The 22371-nt window shown below is 56.1% G+C and overlaps 1 protein-coding gene across 3 annotated transcripts in view; it reads left to right on the top strand.

Annotated features, from left to right (window-relative positions):
* The first annotated feature begins 1057 nt into the window (after window positions 1-1057).
* Window positions 1058-22371, top strand: part of CLCN4 (chloride voltage-gated channel 4) — a 47065-nt gene continuing 25751 nt past the window's right edge. The window contains exons 1-3 of one of the 3 annotated variants that reach the window (XM_084870015.1): window positions 1058-1202; window positions 20078-20233; window positions 22199-22298. In XM_084870015.1, coding sequence (XP_084726141.1) covers window positions 20108-20233; window positions 22199-22298 — 226 coding nt within the window. In that variant the 5' untranslated portion in view covers window positions 1058-1202; window positions 20078-20107. Of the gene's footprint in view, window positions 1203-2370; window positions 2476-20077; window positions 20234-22198; window positions 22299-22371 lie in introns of those variants that run through there. The other 2 variants (XM_084870014.1, XM_084870016.1) reach the window with 2 other exon arrangements.

Here is a 22371-nt window from a genome sequence, read left to right as displayed (position 1 = left end):
TCAGAGAGGCAGGGAGAGGGAGAGAGAGAGACAGAAACATCAATGATGAGATAGAATCATTGATTGGCTGCCTCCTGCACGTCCCCTACTGGGGATCGAGCCGCAACCTAGGCCGGAATGGAACCCAGGACCCTTCAGTCCACAGGCTGATGCTCTATCCACTGAGCCAAACCAGCTAGTTTTTTTTTTTTTTAAATTCTTTATTGTTGAAAATATTACATATCCCCTCTCCCCTCCCCCCCATGGGCCCCCATCCAGCCTCCCCCCATCCCAAGCCCTCACCTCCGCATGTCTGGGTCCTGGGCTTATGCAGATGTGCACGCAGGGTCTGTGTCCTGCCATGTTAATTCTGCGTCTTCCACTGAGCAGAGGTCTCATCATTCCACCCCCTCTGTTTTTGGAGATTAACTTGCTTCCGGCGCTTGGAGATAATAAATAATAGCGCAGCGAACTCTCCAGGTGATCCCCCCCCCCCTCCCAGGTCGCATTCCTGGAGCAAATGACCCGCCAGCTGCGGCCGCAGTGGTGTTCAGCGGTGCACACAGGTGCACACACACCAGTGTGGCTCTTGGTGAAAATTGCTAAACAGCCCACCAGGAAGATTGTTCAATTTACATTCTCCTGGGAGGCATCTTTTTTCTTTTTTTTCTTTTTAAAATTAAAACCAACCTTTGCCGGAATGCCCAGCGCCCCCAAGAGGCGCCTGTTTGCGCGATGCCTTTCACACTTGAGCAATCACCTTGCAAACAGAAGGCGAAACCAACCTGCGGGCAAAACTGTCACCGGAGCAGGAGGGGCTTCTGCGCAGACGCTCCTGCCCAGCGGGACAGAGCCGGCCCCTCAGCCCGCAGGAGGGCATTTGACAGGGGCCCCGCGCCCCATCGGTTCTGGGGGCCCCGGTTGCAGGGCGTCCTGGCTGGGGACTCGGGGTTCTCTCTGGGCATGAGCGCACCGGTGTAGGCGAAGGCGATTGCCTGCCCTCCCGGGGCAAGAGGTGCCAGCGCCGGCTGGGCAGGGCTGAGCTGAGTGGCTGGGCCGAGCACGTGACGCCCAGGCTGCGGGGGCGGGGTGGCCGGGCCTGGGAGTGCGGGGCTGAAATTGACAGTCACCCTGGCGGGAGAGCCAGTCTCCCTCAGGCCCGGCCCCACAGGAGCAGGTTTCCGTGGCGTCTGAACTCCGATCTCAGGAACCGGAAGCCCCAGGTAAGCTGCCTGTCACCCACAGGAACAAGCACACGCCACTTCGCTGACTTGTCACGTCTGGTGCTGAAAGAAGCGGCAGTCAGGGAGGGCCTGTTAGCCTCACAGGGGGGCTGGTCCCGAGCAGCGATGTGGCCCCCCTGGCGGGGACAGTGGTCATGCGGGTGTGATCTAGATACAGGAAAGCTGCGGACTGAGGGCCAGCAGCCAGCCGGGCCTGCTGGTGAGACGGTCTGTTCCCCCCTCGGGGCGGGGGCCTGGAGTGAGAAGGTGATTCAGACTCCGGCGGAGCGCACCAGCCTGTGACACTGGCACACATGGCTCCCGCCTTGGTCCTGCCAGGCTCAGGCCGCTGATGCGGGTTGGCAAGGCACGTTGCTATGTTCGCTGCCTGAGTTTTCAAATCTCCCAAATGACCCCGGTGGAGCTGTCTGGGGCTTTCTAGGCAGGGCTGCTGTCAGTTGTGCACGGGATGTTGACATGGTGCATGCTCTCTGGGACAGTCAGATGACTCACTTCTGCTGAGTGTGAGAAAAGTGAGAAAACGTGAAATAATAGCTCCTGGGAATTAACTCCGCCCTGCCAGGCAGATCAGATTCCCGGCCAGAAGATTTCAGAAAACGGACATACATGTGTACAACCATGCGCACGCCACAGGGCCTGATTTGAACTAATCAGATGCTCAAGTGCGTGGTACCGCTATGCTGTCACTCCCTTTGTCTTTGGCAAACCAGGTTGACATTGGAAAGTCGCTGTTGAGAGTGACCGAAAGCATTATTCATCGGCGCGATTAGCATAACGTTCCCCAATGCACGTGCTTCACACGAATGGCTTTGCGATCATGTTTCACACATGGTTGGCAACATTGACCCTCCCTGCCAAGGGTGTCCATGCACTCGGCTCGGTTTGCAGACAAGCTGCTTACTGCCCGGTTGCGTTTGCTGAAGACTAAAACGCAATGGTTTCCCCTCGCTGCTGATCCCCTCCTGGCGGCTCTCCCGCAATCCTATTGGTGCGGGAGCCGGGATCCCGTGGCGCCCCTCGGTGCCCGCTCCCGGGGCTGGCGGGGAGCCCCTGGGCACTGGCTCCCTCCTCCCGGGCCGTCAGGGTCTCGCCCCGCCCCCCGCCAGCACCGCTCCAGGCGCCGGCCCGAGGGGGTCACGTGGGGCGCGGCCCCGCCTGGTGACGTCACCGCGCTCGGGCCGCTGGAAGAAAGGATGCTCGGGTGCGGGATGCTGTGCAGGTGGGTGGCCGGGCGGCGCGGGCGGCTCTGCAGGTAAGGGGCGCGTCCCCGGACCCGGCGGCCGGCAGCGCCCCAGAAAGCCGAAGCGGGGTCTCCGGCCGCAGCGCTTTTGCATGCACCCCGGCGCGAGGGGTGGGGGGGGGCGGGAGAGGGGCCGTTGCCCGTCACGCGTGACCTGGATCTTTGCATGCCCCCCCCCGAAAGTGGGTGGGGGCCGGCCGGGAAGACCTGGCCTCTGGCCCCGGCGGGAGGGGCGGGATGGATGCAGAATGGAGGGGGCGGGCCTGGCCCTGACAGCCCGCTGGCCGCAGCTGTCATTGTGCCGCGAATAATGGCCCATTTACCGCTTCTCCGAGCCCGATTTCTTTAAAGCTGCTTTGCTCAGAGGGAAGGGAAAGTCCTTCGTCAGCGATTTAAAGAGCTGGACGTGCAATCGAAAGCGTTTTGCATTGTTTTGCAAGGCGCCGGCATTTCGAGGGGATAGCTCATAAATGTATCCCCCCCCCCCCAGGTGTTGTGAGTAGATTTAAAAATAGCAGCATCCAATCAAACCACAATCCAATGCAATCCAATTATGCAATGCAGCCTGTAAGGGTAGCATGCGAGGATAAGAGAGAGGGGATCGGCTCCTTTAAGAACACATCTCTTAAGAACAAAACGGTCTTTGGGAGGGGGTGGGTGGAGAGGAGCACCCAAACCCAAGTGTTCCCAGCGTTCTTTGGGGTTCCCTGGCTGAGCAATTAGCTCGCAGAGAGGGGCCATGGTGACTCAGCGGCGGGTGGAAGGGGCAGGTGGCTGTTCTGGGGGGGCGGGGGTGGTTGTGTGGACTCTGAAGTGGGCGGACCCGGGTTCAGATTCCTTCCTCTGGTTCAAAGTCACCCCGAGGCCCGAGGCCCGAGGCCCGGCCAGGTGTGCGCGTCCTTAGGCGGAGCCGGGCCTGCTTCCCCGGAGGCCCAGCCCTCCCTCCGGGAGCTGGGACACACAGGGAGCAGGGGACCTGCCAGCAGCTACTGGCCCGCACAGCCATGCAGGGGAGCTGGGGATTGAGGCCCCCCCCCCCCCCCCCCCCCGCAGGGCACATGCCCGGTGCGCTGCTGGCTTCCCTGTTGCCACACTCCTCATGTGGCTCTGCGTGGCTTCATTCGTGTCCCGCCCTCACTCCTGCCCCGCCTGGCCCAGCCGGGCCCAGCCCAGGCAGAGCAGCGCTGAGGACAGAGGGGTGCGGCTGAGTTCTGGGTTCCACTTCTGGCTTTGGGGCTGTGTGACCTTGGACGTCACTTTGTGTCTTTGGTCTCATTTTTTTAAATTTTATTTATTTTTTTATTATTATTTTTTATTAAATTATTATTTTTGTACATATACCAATGCCCCCCTCCCATACATGCCCTCCCTCCCCAGAGTTTTGTGTCCATTGGTTGTACTTATATGCATGTATACAAGTCCTTCGGTTGATCTCTTATCTTCCCCTGATCTCCCCAACCTCTCCGCTGTAATTTGACAGTCTGCTTGTTGCTTTACTGTCTCTATATCTATCTTTTGGTTCTTTAGTTTATAATGTTCTTTATCATCCATAGATAAGTGAGGTCATGTGGTATCTCTCTTTCATTCACTGGCTTGTTTCACTCAGCATGATGTTCTCTAGTTCTATCCAGGTTGCTGCAAATGATGAGAATTCCTTCTTTTTTATGGCAGCATAGTATTCCATTGTGTAGATGTACCATAGTTTTTGGATCCAGTCATCTGCTGACGGGCACCTAGGCTGTTTCCAAATCCTGGCTATTGTAAATTGTGCTGCTATGAACATAGGGGTGCATATATCCTTTCTGATTGATGTTTCTAGCTTCTTGGGATATATTCCTAGGAGTGGGATTACTGGGTCAAATGGGAGTTCCATTTTTAGTTTTTTGAGGAAACTCCACACTGTTCTCCACAGTGGTTGCACCAGTCTGCATTCCCACCAGCAGTGCACGAGGGTTCCTTTTTTTCCGCAACCTCGCCAACACTTGTCGTTTGTTGATTTGTTGATGTTGGCCATTCTGACAGGTGTGAGATGGTACCGCATTGTTGTTTTGATTTGCATTTCTCAGATAATTAGTGACTTTGAGCATGTTTTAATGTGCCTCTTAGCCTTCCTTCTGTCTTCTTTTGAGAAGATTCTATTCAGATCCATTGCCCATTTTTTAATTGGGTCATTTATCTTCCTTTTATTAAGTTGTATAAGCTGTCTGTAGATGTTGGAGATTAAACATTTATCAGTGATAACATTTGCAAATATGTTCATCATCAAAATGTCCATACTTCCCAAAGCAATCTATAGGTTCAATGCACTCTCCCAATTAAAATACCAACGGCATATTTCACTGACCTAGAAAAAACTCTTCAAAAGTTCATTTGGAACAACAAAAGACCCCGAATAGCCACAGCAATCCTGAGAAAGAAGAGTAAAGTAGGAGGGATCTCAATACCAGATTCCAAGCTGTATTACAAAGCCACTGTTCTCAAAACAGCCTGGTACTGGCACAAGAACAGACATTTAGATCAATGGAATAGAATTGAGAACCCAGATATCAACCCAAATCACTATGCTCAGTTAATATAATATTTGACAAAGGAGGCACGAACATACAATGGAGTCAAGACAGTCTCTTCAATAAATGGTGTTAGGAAAATTGGACAGACACATGCAAAAGAATGAAACTGGATCACCAACTTACACCATACACAAAAATAAACTCAAAATGGATACAGGACTTAAACATAAGACGGGAAACCATAAAAATACTAGAGGCATCCACAGGCAGCAAAATCTCAGACATATGCCAAAAGAACTTCTTCACTGATACTGCCCCTAGGGCAATGGAAGCTAAAGAGAAAATAAACAAATGGGACTACATCAAAATAAAAAGCTTTTTTACAGCAAAGAAAACCATCAACAAAACAACAAGAAAGCCCTCTGTATGGGAGAACATATCAGTTTTTTTTTTTTTTTAAGAAAAGAAATTTTTATTGATTTTAGAGGAGAAAGGAGAGGGAGAGAGAGAAAAACATCCATGATGAGAGAGAATCGTGGATCGGCTTGTTCCTGCACACACACACACACACACACACACACACACCCCACTGGGGATGGTGCCCACAAACCGGGCCTGTGTCCTGACCGGGAATCGAACCCTGACCGCCTGGCTCCTTCCGGTTGGGCGAGCCTCAGTGTCTTTGTACTTGAAGTCACCCGGGAACTCAGACCAGCATTTCTCCAGCTCAGCGCTAGTGACACTTGGGGGGAGCATTCTGTCATGGTGGGGGTGCTGGCCTGCCACCACCATATGCCAGCAACAAACCTCCCCTTCTCGCCAAGTGTCCACACTGTGACAGCCGCAAAGTCACCAGACATGGTCCCCTGTGTGTGTATGTGTATGTGTGTATATGTGTGTGTATATGTGTGTGTGTGTGTGTGTGTGTGTGTGTATGTGTGTGTGTAGGGGGGTCCACTGCCTAGCTGAGAGCCACTGATGTCGGAGGTCCCTCCAGGTCCCTCTGTCTCCTGCGCTCTAGAATTCATCTTCCTGTGGGTTGTTTGATGCTGAGCCCCTGGTGGGAGATCGGACGCACTTCCATGTTGTTGTATGTGCTGGAAACACAATGGGAGGGCTCTTTTAGGAACAGCTGTCAAGCCCTGGCTGGTGTGGCTCAGTGGCTAGAGCGTCAGCCTGAGGACTGAAGGGTCCCAGGTTCCGTTCCGGTCCAAGGCACAATCCCTGACCCTGGTTGGGGAGCACGTGGAGAGACAAACAATCGATGTGTCTCGCTCTCATCAATGTTTCTCTCTCTCTGTCTCTCCCCCTCCTATCCACTCCGATGGAAAATGCCCTCCGGTGAGGATTAACAACGGCTAAGAAACAGCAGGGGGTCACGTGCTTTAGGCTTCAGTGCAGGACTTGTGTCTCCGGCCTGGGCTGCCCTCGGCCGGTGGCTTTGGCCACTGCCCTTCCCCGCGGAGGGGATGCCGCAGCCATACAAAGGGGCCACCTGCACTCGCTGGTCCTGCCCCTGGGCTTTCGGGGGTCAGATAGAGTGGGGGGCCTGCATGCTGGGAAGGTTCCAGACAGGACGAGGCCGTGGCAGGGGCACTGTGTGTGTGGACTCAGAGTAGCCGGACCGTTGTCCTGGTCTGTCCCGGACGGCAGTGTGTCCCTCTGCCGCTGCCTGGCCCCTGAGGCGCGAGGTGGCAGGGAGCCGGTGTTCCCTGCGGAAGAGCTGCTGTGCGGAGGCTGCTCCCAGGCGGCACCGGGGCCGTCCAGGCAGCTCCTCTGGATGCCACAGCCCAGAGGGGCCCTCACCCCCGTGTGCATCGGAAGCTGGCACCCCGGGGGCCATCGGACCCTGTCTCTGCTCCAGGCCACTCTGGGCAAGAGAACGAGAGGGACTTCTCCATCCGGTGAGACCTACGGGACTGGCCGGCTGCGGGGTCAGTTCTGCCGCGGACGCAGCTCTGGAGCCTGAACCTGGGTTTACTTCTCACGGTGCCGGCGGCGGCGGGAGCCAGGGCTGGGGTGCCGGCGAGGTGGGGTTCGGAGAGAGCCCTCTCCTGGCTGCAGAGGCGCCTTCTGTCCTCACGGCGGGAGGGAGCCAGCCAGGCCTCTGGCCTCTTCTTACAAGGGCGCTAGTCCATTCAGAGGATCCCCCTTCATGCCTGATCACCCCTCATGGCCTCCTAGCACCATCCTATTGGGTGAGGATTGCAATTGGGACAAGACACATCCAGTCCTTGACAATAACCACATATAACTTGTAGCTATTTTTAAAAAAAAGATATTTTATTGATTTTTTACAGAGAGGAAGAGAGAGGGATAGAGAGCTAGAAACATCGATGACAAAGAAATACCCATCAGCTGCCTCCTGCACACCCCCCACTGGGGATGTGCCCGCAACCAAGGTGAATGCCCTTGACTGGAATCGAACCTGGGACCTTTCAGTCCACAGGCCGACGATCCATCCACTGAGTCACACTGGTTAGGTGGTTAGGGCTAGCTTTTTTTTTTTTTTTTTTTTTTTTTTTTTTAAGTTTTATTGGTTTCTTAGAGAGAGAAGAGAGAGGGAGAGAAGATAGAAACATTGATGATAGAGAAACATAGACTGGCTGCCTCCTGCATGCCCCCTTAGTGGAGATGGAGCCTCCAACTCAGGCATGTGCCTGATTGGGAATCGAACCAGGGACCTCTGTGGTGCGTGGGACGATGCTCAATCCACTGAGCCACACCAGCTGGTCATGGCTTGTAGCTCTTGATTGGCTCCTGGCCTGAACAGGCATCTGCACTAGGCATTGTAATTGGTTGTTTCTGTAGCTGCTGATTGGCTGGCAGGAGGAAGCTGCTGGGCGCTTTATGAGACGTGGCGGGCACCCAGCTCAGCCTCCTGGGTCACAAACCGAGGCGCAGGGGCTTCAGGGCCGGTTGTCACCAGCCGGGGTTGCGCTCTGTGCACGCGGCTTGTGCGTGCAGACACATGCTGACATCGGTAGGACACAGTGTCCCGAGAGAACAAGTTACTCTTACACCTAAAAAACCATGTTGGGGATCTCATTCAGAATGGCTAAATAAAGAACACGAATTCTCATACCCATTTCTACACTCAATCTGTTGCAATATCCCATGTCATGTAGCATCTGGAAAATTCTGTACACTTACGAGAGAATCAGGATGGAAAAGGTAAATAATCTGAGATTGTTATAAAATACTGTGACAGCGTGGAACCCCCTAAAGTAGGGGTGTCGAACTCAATCAGAGAAGGGGCCAAAATCTAAAATCCAGCCTAAATCGCGGGCCGAATGGTTTACTGAACAGTCATAAACTGACAATGTCATAAACTGACAGCGGAGTGCAGTGATGACAGCGCGGTGCGGGCCACATTGCAAGGCCTGGCGGGCTGGATTTGGCCCGCGGGCCTTGTGTTTGACACATGTGCCCTAAAGAGTCTTGAGGACCCCCCAGGTGTCCCCGGATCACACTGAGAACCGCTGACTTTCCGAGGGCTCCAGGGAGCGGAGGAGAACGGGATGCGGCAAAGGTGCCCATCGGACACTTGTTGGGTCGTTCGGCGTTCCTCACCGGGCTCCTCTGGAGAATGTTCTGTGTGCTCGGGAATGTTCAGAAGAAAAAGCTTTTTAAAAAGATAGGTGCCCTAGCTCAGGGGTCTTCAAACTACGGCCCACGGGCCACATGCGGCCCGCAGAGGAGTCTGATCCGGCCCACCAGGTTTTTTGGGCAGTGAGCGCAGCCGAGGTGTTACAGTAGGAATTAGTAGTTCATATAGTCCAGCCCTCCAGCTCTCTGAGGGACCGTGATCTGGCCCCCACTTTAAAAAGTTTGAGGACCCCTGCTGGGTGTGGTTCAGTGGATAGAGCATCGGCCTGCGGACTGAAGGGTCCCAGGTTCGATTCTGGTCAAGGGCACATGCCTGGGCTGTGGGCTCGATCCCCAGTGTGGGGCGTGCAGAAGGCAGCCGATCAATGATTCTCTCATCATTGATGTTTCTCTCTCTCTCTGTCCCTCTCCTTTCCTCTCTGAAATCAATTATATATATAATAAAAGATAGAAAGGAAATATACACCCTTTGGACATGGGGGGGGGGTGATTAAGGTCTTGCGATGAGTAGCTATCCCACCAGAGCTCCAGGGCCCTTGTCTCCAGATGTTTCCATCAGCACGCTCACAGCGCGGCCCCTCCTGTGTCCCTTATTGAGCCCGTCCCCTGCGGAGGGACGTTGCGGAGGGACGTGCGGACCCCCGAAGCCTCTGTCATCAGCGCTGCTGGTACCGTCTGAGGAAAAGTGCAGAGAGGAGCGGATCCTCTGCCATCAAGTGCAGTCAGACCGTTTCTCGCACCTCTCTCCTCTCAAGCAGTTCTGTTCTCCCCCAAGCTGTGACCAAGTTGGTCACAGAAAATCTGTCTCGGTTGCAGAACCAAACTTCAGTTTCCCACCTGACAACTCTCCTGCTGAGGCCTCAGGAGGGCAAAGCGTCTCTCAGGCAGCAGACGAAGGAGAGACATTGCTGGCCAAGTGGACAATTAGCATGATTTTCAAACACAAAGAGGCCGCCCAGAGCGCTGGGGTTACTAAGGAGCAAGGGGCACAGGCAGCTGGAGGCGGGCATGCTGCTGGCCTGGGGCCGGCAGCACCCCGGAGGCCCCAGCACGTGAGCCAGCCGAGATGCTGCCTGCGGACCTGGGGGCACCGGGCACTGGGGCTCAGGGGCCTCCGTTAAGGCCAGTGGTTTCATACATGAGAGAAGACGTGTGTGTTTGTAGGTGAGACAGTCCGCTGGGCAGGCGCTGTCCATAAGAAAGGTGAATACGGAATCACTGGGGGTCTGGACTGGATTAATTCAATCCACATTATTTCTAAGGGGAAAAGTGATTGTGTGAACAAATTGCTTCTCGAACAGCCTTTGTGAACAAATTAAGTTGGAGAACTGAGGTTCCACTGTAAAAGCGTGGAGCTGACATGTCGGAAGCTAGCTTCAAAATCTAAGCAACCCTGCCCAGCCTCGGCGGCTCAGTGGCTGAGCATCAACCTAGGAACCAGGAGGTCACAGTTCAATTCCTAGTCAGGGCACACGCCGGAGTTGTGGGCTTGATCCCCAGTGTGGGGTGTGCAGGAGGCAGCCGATCCATGATTTTCTCTCATCATTGATGTTTCTCTCTCTCTCTCCCTCCCTCTCCCTTCCTCTCGGAAACCAATAAAAAATTAAAGCAATCCTTGCATTTTACACATGAGGAAGAGATGTCCAGGGAAGTCAGGGGACTTGCCCAAGGTCACGTGACTGGTAGTGACAGCTGGGGAGGCGCCCAGGTCTCTGGTCGCATCTACAGAGTCTTCTTTTCTCCCTCTAGGCTTAGACCAGGGACTGTGCATGGCCAGCCCGCCACTGCAAACACGGCACGGAACATGGGGCATAGTCGGCTCACTGAATGACAAGGGAAGTATCCCAAGAAAAGACATCAGTATCACGAGATCCACAAAGGCATTTCCGTGGGCGGGAGCTTCAGAGTCATTATTTATTCCCTCGAGTAGCAGGTATTAGTTGGGTCCCTGCTCTGTATTCAAGCCAGGCATCCTTAACGCTGACACTCTGGGCATTTGGACTGGAGACTCTATGGCAGGGATGTTCAGTAGTCAGCCCTGCTCACCCCCCCCCCCCCCGCCCCCATTGGGACAACAAACTCCAGACATTGCCCAATGTCCTCTGGTGGGCGAAATTGCCCCCGGATGAGACCTGCCACTCTAGCCCAGTGGTCGGCAAACTCATTAGTCACCAGAGCCAAATATCAACAGTACAACAATTGGAATTTCTTTTGAGAGCCAAATTTTTAAACTTAAACTTCTTCTAATGCCACTTCTTCAACATAGACTCGCCCAGGCCGTGGTATTTTGTGGAAGAGCCACACTCAAGGGGCCAAAGAGTCGCTTGTTGCTCGCGAGCCGCAGTTTGCCGACCACTGCTTTAGGCGATGGGATATTCCAGAGCCAGATGGACAAGGTTTACGCAGGAGGCCAGGATGGACAGTGATGGGTAGAGAATGCTAGTTAGACGGGGCGACCACGACGGAGCCAGGAAAAGGAGTGAGGGAGAGCTTCGAGGGCATCATGGGGGGCTGAGCCTGGCATTTCAGGAGTCGCAGGGAGGTCGGGGCCAGAGGAGAGGGCCTCGGAGAACCGTAAGTGGGAAAGCGCTCGCTCCACGGGCGGCGGGGCAGAGCACACGGGGCTTGGCAGGAAGGCCCCCGCCGGGTTATTCCGGGCACCTGGGCGGGCCTCGCCTGCCCCAGGTTGGTGCTGCCCATGTCATCGCCATGCTTCCCCATGGCCCTCCCGCCCTGTCAGGGCCGCGCGACCAGGAGCAGGATCACGGGCCAGCAGAGGAGGGCAGGCGCCCGCATGGGGTGCCGGAGGCCGCTGGCTGTCCTGTGGTGGGTGCCCGGCACATGCTGTCCCTGCGTGAGCTGGCCTGTGGCAGTGCCTGAGGCCAAGTCCCGGCCCTTCGCTCCTCTCCCTGTGCCTGCTGGGCACAGTCTGTCACCCTCTGCATCTAACAAATTGTTTACAAATATATTTTATTGCTTTCAGAGAGGAAGGGAGAGGGAGAGAAAGAAACATTTATGAGGAGAGAGAATCATGAACTGGCTGCCTCCTGCACGCCCCCCATTGGGGATTGAGACAGCAACCCAAGCGTGTGCCCTGACCGGGAATGGAACCGTGACCTCCTGGTTCATAGGCTGACGCTCAACTCCTGGGCCACACCTACCGGCCGGCAGGGCCACACCTGTTGAATTTCATTTTCCTGTGAGGGCGTGCCCCCCCCTCCCCCCCCCCAGCACAGCGGAGTGCTGTGGAAGGCCATGTCAGAGGGGGAGTCTGAGGAGGTCCCCGAGAGGGAGGGACATGGGGCAGCTGTCATGGGCTAAATTGTGCCCCTCAAAACCCTTGTGAAGGTGCCCAGCCCCTCAGAATGCGACCTCATTTGGAGACAGTGCTTTATAGAGGTCATCCAGTTCACATGAGGTCATTAGGGGACCCTCACCCAGCCTGACCAGTGTCCTTACAAGAAGAGGGATTTTGACCCGGCTGGTGTGGCTCAGTGGTTGAGCACTGACCTATGAACCAAGAGGTCAGGGTTCATTTCCCTCTCAGTTCACATGCCTGGGTTGTGGGCTCCATCCCCAGTAGGGGGAGTGCAGGAGGCAGCCGATCCATGATTCTCTCTCATCATTGATGCTTTTCTCTCTCTCTCTCTCTCTCTCTCTCTCTCTCTCTCTCTCTCTCTCTCTCCCTCTCTCTCCCTCTCTTTTCTTCTCTGAAATCAATAAATCACTTAACAAAAGTAAGAGGGGGTTTCTCCACAGGCACAGAGAGGACAGGGTGAAGGGGCACGAGGCAAAGAGGGCCGTCCAGCAGCCAGGGGGAGAGCACGGGGCAGATGGAAGCAGCCTGCTGTCACCATGGCGACCTCAGGCTTCTGGGCTCGGAACCTTGGGGCCATCTGTTGTCAGAGCCACAGCCTCTGTCTGTGTTGGCAGTGCCAGCTCCTCTCACAGTGTCCTGGGAAGCAGAGCCTTGCCCGGCCCGGAGGGCAGAGGTAACCCCGCCTGGCTAGGCTGTGGCAGGTTCGGGGAAGGGCGGCCCGTGGGCCCCTCTCGGGGAGCAGGGAGCCCGTGCCCCGTGGCCTGCTGGGCTGTCGGGGAAGAAGGACCTCGGGCCGGGCTCCCATTGGTGACACTCGGGCCTGTCGCCGGACCTTCCCCGCCCCAGTACTTAGCGTGGGCCTGAGGGAGTGGGGTCAGAGCCCTTACAGAGAACACACTAGCTGTGCCCAGCATGTGCCCTAATGGAGCTGTTATTATGATTATGATGATGATGATTTATTTTTTTAAATCCTCACCCAAGGATATTTTTCCATTGATTCTTAGGGAGAGTGGAGGAGAGAGGGAGAGACAGAGAGAAACATCGATGTGAGAGAAACACATCAACTGGTTGCCTCTTGCACAAGCCCCGACCAGGGGCCAGGCCGGGGAGGAGCCTGCAACCGAGGTTCATGCCCTTGACCAGAATCAAACCCGGGACGCTTCGGTCTGCAGGCCGATGCTCTGTCCACTGAGCCACACCTGCCAGGGCTATTGTTATCATCATCATCATCATCATCATCATCATCATCATCTTCATTTAGGGTCTTGCAGATGTCCCCTTCTCCCCGCCACCCAGGCTGTTATTGTGACAGGAGCCTCTGGGAAATTCTCCATCCTTGACCTTGGCTCGGGGTGCATGGCGACCTCCTGCCCCTGATGTGAGGACACCAAGTCCATTGTTTCATCCGAGGCCACGCGGAGTTGGCCTGAGTCCCTTTCCCGTCCGCAGGCTCTGTTCCAACATGGGCCAGGCAGCCGGAGGCCGGGGCGGGGAACAGGCCGGCAGGGAGGGTCCCGCCGGCTCCCAGCCCTGGGGCTCCCAGCCCCGCGGAAGGGAGGCAGCCCAGGTGGAGGGGTGGGAGGCGGCCAGGGAGGAAGCACCAGGAGCAGGAAGTGGCCTCCCGGCTCTGCTGGCACCAGGCAGATTTCAATCCTCACATGTCCTTCTGCACGTCCTGTGCCTCTGAGCTTGCCTCTTGTCGGGACTTGTGACTGCCCTCAGCGCTGTGGCCCTTGGCCCTCGCCCTGTAGCCACCAGGGGCCCCTCTCACTGGCAGCACCTCTGGCCAGTGTCCTCCGGGGACCCCGGCTGGGTCTGGGGAGGAGCTGGGCGGGGTGAAAGGGCGGGACCCCTCACACCCTGAAGGTGTCTGTGTTGACAAAGGCCAGACTCCCTGGTCCCAGGTGAAGGTGAAGTTGGTGAGGGCGCAGGCACGGTGGGCCCCTGTAGTCCCCTCCCACCCTGGCCCCCAGGCCTGGCCTGTGCCATCAATAGGAACTGTGGGAGCGATGGCGTATGGCTTCCGAGGCTGGGTCACAAGAGACCCTACTGCTCTCCCGGAAGCCAGCTGCCTCGTCCCCAGGTCACCGGGCAGTCTGCGGAGATGTGGGTGGAGCAGAACCGAGGCCTCCCGCCCAGAGCCAGCACGCCTGGCAGCCACCCGGGGAGGGGGGCAGGAGGCAGCTGGTTTCCGTCGAGCCTTCAGATGGCAGTAGCCAGGGCCCATGGTTTGACCATGACCTCCTGAGAGACCTCAAGCTGGGAAGACCAACCAAGTGCTTCCCAAGGCCTGACCCGCAGAAACTGCAAGGTTACCTATGTCCGGGCATAGCTTCTCGGTTCTGGTGCAACTTGTTACGCAGCTTTGGTAGCAGATACACTGGGAAGAGCCCGGGGGTTTTCTGGGCGGGGATGTCAGCTCCGTAGGCTGTGGCTGCCGTCCCCCTGCCCCTTCTGAAGCACCACCAATCTCTGACAGCCCCATGTTTGTTCGTGGCGTGTGTTTCCCGGCATGGGGAGGAGAGAGATTTAGGTACATTGTGTGTAAGGTTTAGGTACATCTATTGGAATTAGGGCATATTGACAATGCCTTTGAGTGCACTGATTTTTCAAAAAATATATTTTTATTGATTTCAAAGAGGAAGAGAAAGGGGAGAGAGAGAGAGACATAATGATGAGAGAGAATCATGGATTGGCTGCCTCCTACTGGGGATGGAGCCCACAACCGTGACCTCCTGATTCATAGGTTGACACTCAACTACTGAGCAACACTGGCCGGGCTGAGTGCATTGATTGTAAGTAAGTGCACAACTGCCTATGTCTCATCAAAATGTCTCTCCTACGTCCATCTTCATGGCCTGGAGCCTCCGGTACCAGTCCCCCAGTACCAGTGGAGTTTGGATGTCTGCCTGTCACTTCAAGCCCTGGCCTTTGCACGTGTGGGGGGCGGGGTGTTTTCTATGTGGGCGGCTCCCCTGCCCTCCTGCCCCCGTGGCCGCGCCCTGACCTGCAGCGCCTCGGGGAGCCACGTCCTCTGCCCACTGCACGCGGGCTGCCACCCGGTACCTGGGCTCCGTCAGGGCCCGGGCTGTGACCTGAGTGACTGCAGCGGGAGGTCCCGGCCATCACAGACAAAGGGACGGGCATTTCACAAGAGAGAGAATTGCGCGGGCACCTCTGGTGAATGGTTTCCTGTGCACACATGTCTTCCCTCTCTGTTCCGGGCCATCTTCCTGGGCGCTGGCCTCACAGCTCGCTCCTGGCGCGGCCTGGCGCGGCCTGCTGGTTCTGTGCCGGGGTTCGAGCTGCTCGCTGCCGGGGGGTAGCCTAGCAGGCTGACTGTGCGGGACAGGGTGCCTGTAGTAAGTGTTGTCACTCGGCTAAGCCAGGCTTATTTCACAGAAACTTCTAGAGAGAGTTTCCCGCCAGCTTCCCTCTCACATCCTCAGCGGGAGGCGAACACGGAGCCGGTGGCTGGGCCTTGGGCGCTTCCTCTCGCTCTTGCTCATTTGCTCAGTTCCCGGTCGCCACGGGTGCCATGTGAGGCGCGGTCATCCTCCACGGGTGCCGTCCTGGGGGCTCTGGCGTATTGAGCAGCGTCGCTGGCTCCCACCCACTAGATGCCATTGTGCGCCTGTCCTGTGACATTGGCGCTGTCCCTGGGGCAGGATGGCCTCGGGGGGGGGTAGGGGGACTGGGGTGTTTCTCTTTGGTTCCTGCCCCCCAGCTCCGGCTCCTGCTGGTGGCAGCCGGGTCACCGTCCTGGAGAGCCTTCCTCATTCTCTCTATGCTCATGGGTCCCACGGCACCCAGAGCAGGCAGTGCCCGGCAGGAGCTGCCGCGTGCTCACCTGTCAATGGGCTGGGGATGCCCCCGCACCTGCCCACCCCGTGCCCACTGTCAGCCTCAGGGTCACCTTCATGTCACCTTCCAGTTTGCCCGTTCCGGGCCACTCTGTGTGCTGCCACCAGCGCCTCTCTCTCTCTTTTTTAATTTATATTTTATTGATTTTTTTTACAGAGAGGAAGGGAGAGGGACAGAGAGTTAGAAACAGCGATCAGCTGCCTCCTGCATGCCCCCCACTGGGGATGTGCCCACAACCAAGGTACATGTCCTTGACCAGAATTGAACCTGGAACCCTTCAGTCCGCAGGCCGATGCTCTATCCACTGAGCAACACCAGTTAAGGCAGCCACCAGCGCCTCTTTTTACAGAATCCCACGCTGCTGGAAACAAACAGCATGCAACAGCGGCAGTGTGCCTCCAAACACACACACACGTTTAATACTTTTTATTGCGCTCTGAGAGGAAGGGAGAGGGGGAGAGAAACATCAATGATGAGAGAGAATCACTGATTGGCTGCCCCCTGCATGCCCCCTACTGGGGATTGGGACCGCAACCCAGGCATGTGCCCTGACCAGACTCAAACCCAGGACAATTCAGTCCTCAGGCCAATGCTCTAGCCACCGAGCCACACCAGCCAGGGCCATGGAGCAGTTCGGACAGTTCTCCCCATGTGAGCGGAGGCGTTCTCCGGCACAGCCGCCTCACCTGGAATGTGCGGGCATCAGGAGTGTGGGCAGCGTGTGCTCTGAAGAACAGGGCGATGCTGGCGCCAGCAGAGTGGATGCCCCGGGCAGGAGCCACACGTGAAAACTGGGCCCCTGCAGCTGCCTGCAGCTGCTTTTACTGACGGGCAGGCTGCTCTCTGAAGCGTCTTAAAATTGCAAAGCATCACAAACACGCCAAGAAGTGCGTCACACCTAAACGCGTGGCTTCGTGGATTGTAATGGGGACATCCGTGCTGCCACCCACACAGAAAGTCATGTGTGTGACCCCATGTAGATGGCACCACGCCCCCTGAGTTCTGATGCAGCTGCCTTGGCCAGCATGCTGTGTTGAAGGCTCACCCGTTGCCAGCACGTTTGGGGGAGGCCTGAGCCAGAGGGCGGGCAGGAGAGGAGAAGCCAACGATGGCGCCCAGCTTGTCCGCCTGCTCTGGGGAGGCTCCATGCTGGGCAGAGGGAGAAAGGAGCGCTCCTGTCTGTTTCTGGGCTCCAGGCTGCTCCAGGCGGCAGGGCTGCTTTCACTGCGCCATCTGGTGGCCAAGTGGTGCAACGACACCCCTCTGAGACCAAGGGCACCAAGTCAGCCCCTGAGCTCAGTGCCTTGTGTGAGCCTCGCAGGTGGCAAGGAAAGGGGCGCTGTACAGGCGGCTTGTGACTTGTGGGAGCTTCTGGCGAGTCTGGAAGGAATGCAGCTTTGGGGCTATGACTTTTAGCTGCCATCTAACCGAGGCCTGTGTCTGGGCTTGATGTTCCCTGGCCCTGTCCTCCCCTGCATTGGTGTGAGAGTGGACCATCCATCAGCTGCCTCCTGCACGCCCCCCACTCGGGATGGAGCCGGCACCTGGGCATGCGCCCTGACTGGGAATCGAGCCAGTGACCTCTCAGTGCATGAGCCACCCTGGCCAGGGCGGTTCTGACATTTCTTAATGATCAAAGACAACTGGAAGGGGAATGTCTTGTGACAAATGAAGATGCTATGACATTCAGATTCAGATTCAGATTCAAGCGCAAATGACACCCAGCCCCAGCCCCTGGTTTGTGTATTGTCTCTGGCTGCTTCTATGCGACAGAAGCTGCCTGCCCCACAAATCTTCCCACATGTGTTAGCCGGCCCTTCCACAGGCACAGAGGGCGGTTAGAGGAGCAGAGACGCTACAGCATCACGTAGAACAAAAAGCTGGGGAACACAACACCCCGTTTCTGTGAAGTTCAGAAGCAGGCGGACTGAGGCTGGGGTGTGAGGCTCAGCATCGGGGCTCCGTGGAGGGGTGGGGTGGGCCGGGAAGGGGCCAGGACGAGCCTGTGGGGGCTGGCCGCCTCCGGCCTTTGATCTGGGTGCTGGTTCTGTGGGCGCATTCCTCTGGCGAAAAAATGCTTGCAATGCTAACCACCAGGTAGTCCAGACCGTCCCCCAGACCCAGGCAGCCGCATAGGTCAGAACAGTTTCTGGAATGTAGCAGAAACAGGCACGTTAGATTTACGACTTCTGTTTACTAAAACTGTGCTTCTACAAAGAACAGGCCCGGCTGGGAGATTATAGATAACCCGGCCTGGGCCTGTGCTTGCGCCGGCCTAATCCCCACTTCCCCGTCTGCTTTCCTTCGGTCTGAGGGGGAGGGATGTCCGCGGGCAGGCCTGCCCGCCGCCTGGGCTGTGACGCCGATCCCCACTGCCTGCAGCTCGCTTTTTGTATGTATTTAGCGGTCTCTTGCCAATCACATGTTTCCGTTCCCACTTCTGAGGGTTAAAGGCAGTCCTGGTCACAGATATTAGGGTAGCTTTTGTAGAAAAAAAATATTTTTATTGCCGAAACCGGTTTGGCTCAGTGGATAGAGTGTCAGCCTGCGGACTGAAGGGTCCTGGGTTCAATTCCAGTCAAGGGCATGCAACTGGGTTGCAGGCACATCCCCGGTAGGGGGTGTGCAAGAGGCAGCTGATCGATGAGTCTCTCTCATCGATGTTTCTAACTCTCTATCCCTCTCCTTTCCTCTCTGCAAAAAATCAATAAAATATATTTAAAAAATATTATTATTGATTTCAGAGAGGAAGGGAGGCAGAGAAACATCAGTGAGGAGAAAGAATCATGGATCGGCTGCCTCCTGCATGCCCCCTACTGGGGATTGAGCCCACAACCCAGACATGTGCCCTGACCCGAAATCGAACCTCCTGGTTCATAGGTGGATGTTCAACCACTGAGCCACACCAGCCGGCCTAGGATAGCTTTTGAGGGTATGAGATTGCCACACGGGGTATCTGAAGTTTTCATCTCACCATCAGTGGACTATTTTTTATGATTTTTCTGCATTGCAGTGACTGGCATAAAGAGTTGGCAGGGTCCTGGCTGGTGTGCTCAGTGGATGGAGCTATGGCTTGTGGACTGAAGGGTCCCGGGTTCAATTCTGGTCAAGGGCACAGGCCCGGGTTGTGGGCTCCATCCCCAGTGGGGGGCATGCAGGAGGCAGCCAATCCACGATTCTCTCTCCTCATTGATGTTTCTATCTCTCTCTCCCTCTCCCTTCTTCTCTGAAATCAATGAAAATATTAAAAACAAAAAACAAACAAACAAACAAACAAAAAACCACCAGGCATTGCTTTCCCACAGTCTGAGGTCAAGGTGCCAGCTGGTCGGGTGGGGACTCGCTTCCCAGCCCCAGGCCTCGCTGTGCCCCGAGTGGCAGAAGGGACACGGGGCTCTCCCATAAGGACACGGAGCCCATCCATGGTGGGGCCGCATGCCCTCACCACCTCCCAGAGGCCCGCTTCCTAACTCCCTCACATGGGGGGGAGGGTTCAGCCTGTGAATTTTTTTTGGGGGGGGTGCACAGACATCAAGACCAGAGCTGGCTCGTGTGGCAGGAGGTCCTATCCGTCTCCTTGTCCACCCCCAGGGCAGCCCTGGTGCGGAGGGCAGTGCCCTCTGCACGTTACCGCCCTCCCACAGCTAGTTCAAGTGCCGCCAGCACTTCCGCTCTCCTGTCGCTGTGTATTGTGGATATCCAGGGTGACGGCCACACAGGCTGACTGCCCGAGTGACCCGCCTCAGCTCCCCGGGGAGCAATGAGTGGTTGGGTGACAGTGTTTAGCTTGTGAGTGGATCTCCTGGTTTCCAGACTGTGAGACAAACATGCATTTCTCAGAAGCCACCCAGTCCAAGGTATGTTTGTTACAGCAGTTGCTGCTGACTGAGACAGACTGTGTGTGCCTGCATACACACTGAGCGGCCAGATGATGATGAGCTCTGAATGCACAATCATCTGGCCACTCAGTGTACTTCTCTTGAGCACCTCATTGATTGGATATCAAAGATACTATAAATCATGCACCTGATCAGTGTTCCCCTTTGCACCGGCTGATAGAAAGCTCAGGGCAAGTAGGAGGTTGATCGCCAGCAAAAGTCTAGAATGCTTTTGGTACCCATTGGAGATACAGATACACGGAGGGGCCAGGTTGTTATGCGTCCAGAGATCACCATCCTCTGGCCCCTCAGTGTACACACATCACCGCAGCAGATGCTAATGCGAGTCTTCCTTCCACAAGGAAGTAGTGGGAGCGGGTGGTGCCAGGGTGTGCGGGCCGCCTGCCGGCGTGTCAACTGCGCTCTCTCTCCAGGTGTGAGTAGCATGGTCACGTGCAGGAGCGATGAGCGGCTCCGGCAACCTCATGGACTTTCTCGATGAGCCCTTCCCCGACGTGGGGACGTACGAGGACTTCCACACCATCGACTGGCTGAGGGAGAAGTCGCGGGACACCGACAGGCACAGGAAGGTAGGTGGCGTCCTGACAGACATGTGGGAGGGGGTTCCTCCGGCTCATGCCCACGTGTTCCGGGTGGGCAGGGCGCTAAGGAAGGGAAGGCTGTGGGAGGGGTAGAGCTGTGGATAGGTCATAGAATACCAGGTGCTCTCCCGGCCCATGTGGCTCAGTGGTTGAGCATCAACCTATGAACCAGGAGGTCATGGTTTGATTCCTGGTCAGGGCACATGGCCTGGCTGCAAGTTTGATCCCCAGTGTGGGACGTGCTTCTCTCTCATCGCTGATGTTTCTCTCTCCCTCTCCTTTCCTCTCTGAAATCAATAAAATACACTGAGTGGCCGTAACCAGTTTGGCTCAGTGGATAGAGCATCAGCCTGCCGACTGAAAGGTCCCAGGTTCGATTCCAGTAAAGGGCATGTACTTTGGTTGTGGGCACATCCCCAGTGGGGGGGGGTGCAGGAGGCAACTGATCGATATTTCTCTCTCATCGATGTTTCTGACTATCTCTCTCCTTTCTTCTCTGTAAGAAATCAATAAAATATATTAAAAAATAATAAATAAAATACACTGAGTGGCCAGATTATGATCTCTGAACGCATAATAATCTGACCCCTCAGTGTATATCCTCCTATATAATAAAAGGCTAATATGCAAATTGTCCCCTCAACCAGGAGTTCAACCAGCAGGCAGGCCGGCCAACTGCCCATGTCCCCCCCCCCCCCCCCCCCGGCCATGCTGGCCGGACCCCATCCATGCAGGAATTCATGCACAGGGCCTCTAATATTATTACACGCACACTCACACGCACTGAGTGGTCAGGTTATTATGTGTTCAGAGATCACCATCATCTGGCCATTCAGTGTACATTAAGAGAAATGTCAGGTGCTTTGGGCGGGGGGGGGGAGGGCAGGCGGCCTGGCTCTGTAGAGGGAGGAGGCAGGAGGCGCCAGGAGCCAGGCAGGCCATTCGGTGGGGACTGCGGGGGGGGGGGGGGGGGGAGAGCAGTGCCAGACACTTAGAAGCAGCGGGGAGAAGTGAAGGGGGGGAACCAGCCAAGGGGGACCCAGTGAGAGGAGGGCTTGGTGGTGAGGACGGGCCAAGCCAGGTCTCTCCGCCAAGGCGGACCTACTGTGTGCGGCCTGCCTTCAGTCCCAGGGACAGTGCTTCAGAGCAGGGTGAAGCGTGGCAGCCAGAGCGCCACCTCCTGGTCTGCAATGGCGTCGACTCCACGTCTCCCTTCAGAATGGCTTGCAGATCATCAGGGTTCAAATGGCACCTGTGAGTTTGTTTAATCAAGTGGATCAAAAAAATTATTTTATTGACTTCAGAGAGGAAGGGAATGGGAGAGAGAAAGAGAGAGAGAGAGAGAGAGAGAGAGAGAGAGAGAGAGAGAGAGAGAGAGAGAGAGAGATATCAATGATGAGAGAGAATCATGGATCAGCTGCCCCGGCATGCCCCCACTGGGGATTGAACCCGCCACCTGGGCATGTGCTCTGATCAGGAATCCAAACGTGACCTCCTGGTTCTTAGGTTGATGCTCAACCCCTGAGCCAGGCCGGCCAGGCTAAATGAAGTGGATTTAAAAATATATATATTTTATTGATTTTTTACAGACAGGAAGGGATAGGGATAGAGAGCTAGAAACATTGATGAGAAACACCGATCAGCTGCCTCCTGCACACCCCCCACTGGGGATGTGCCCGCCACCAAGGTACATGCCCTTGACCAGAATCAAACCTGGGACCCTTCAGTCCGCAGGCCGACGCTCTATCCACTGAGCCACACCGGTGAGGGCTGAAGCGGAGTTTTGGAGCGGAAAGGCCACTCCGTGGTGTGGCAGGTGGCCGGAGGAGTGCTGTGTATGTGTGTGTGTGTGTGTGTGAAACCAGCTGAGTAGTTACTCGGTTTCTGAGGGAGGTTGCGGGGAGGACACGGGACCGGAGTGTGTGCCCATGAACCGCCGTGTCTCGTCCCCAGATAACCAGCAGGAGCAAGGAGTCCGTGTGGGAGTTCATCAAGGGCCTGCTGGACGCCTGGTCAGGATGGGTGGTCATGCTGCTCATCGGGCTGCTGGCGGGTACGTGCACGCTCCCGGGCGGGGCGGCCGGGCCCAGGGTGGCTGCTGGGGTGGCATTCTAAAACTGGGGTGT

Source organism: Pipistrellus hanaki (genome assembly GCF_964339955.1).
Source record: "Pipistrellus hanaki genome assembly, chromosome: X".
In the NCBI taxonomy this organism is placed as follows: Eukaryota; Metazoa; Chordata; class Mammalia; order Chiroptera; family Vespertilionidae; genus Pipistrellus; species Pipistrellus hanaki.
The sequence above is the reverse complement of the archived record's forward strand: the minus strand, read 5'-3'. Positions and strand labels throughout refer to the sequence as shown.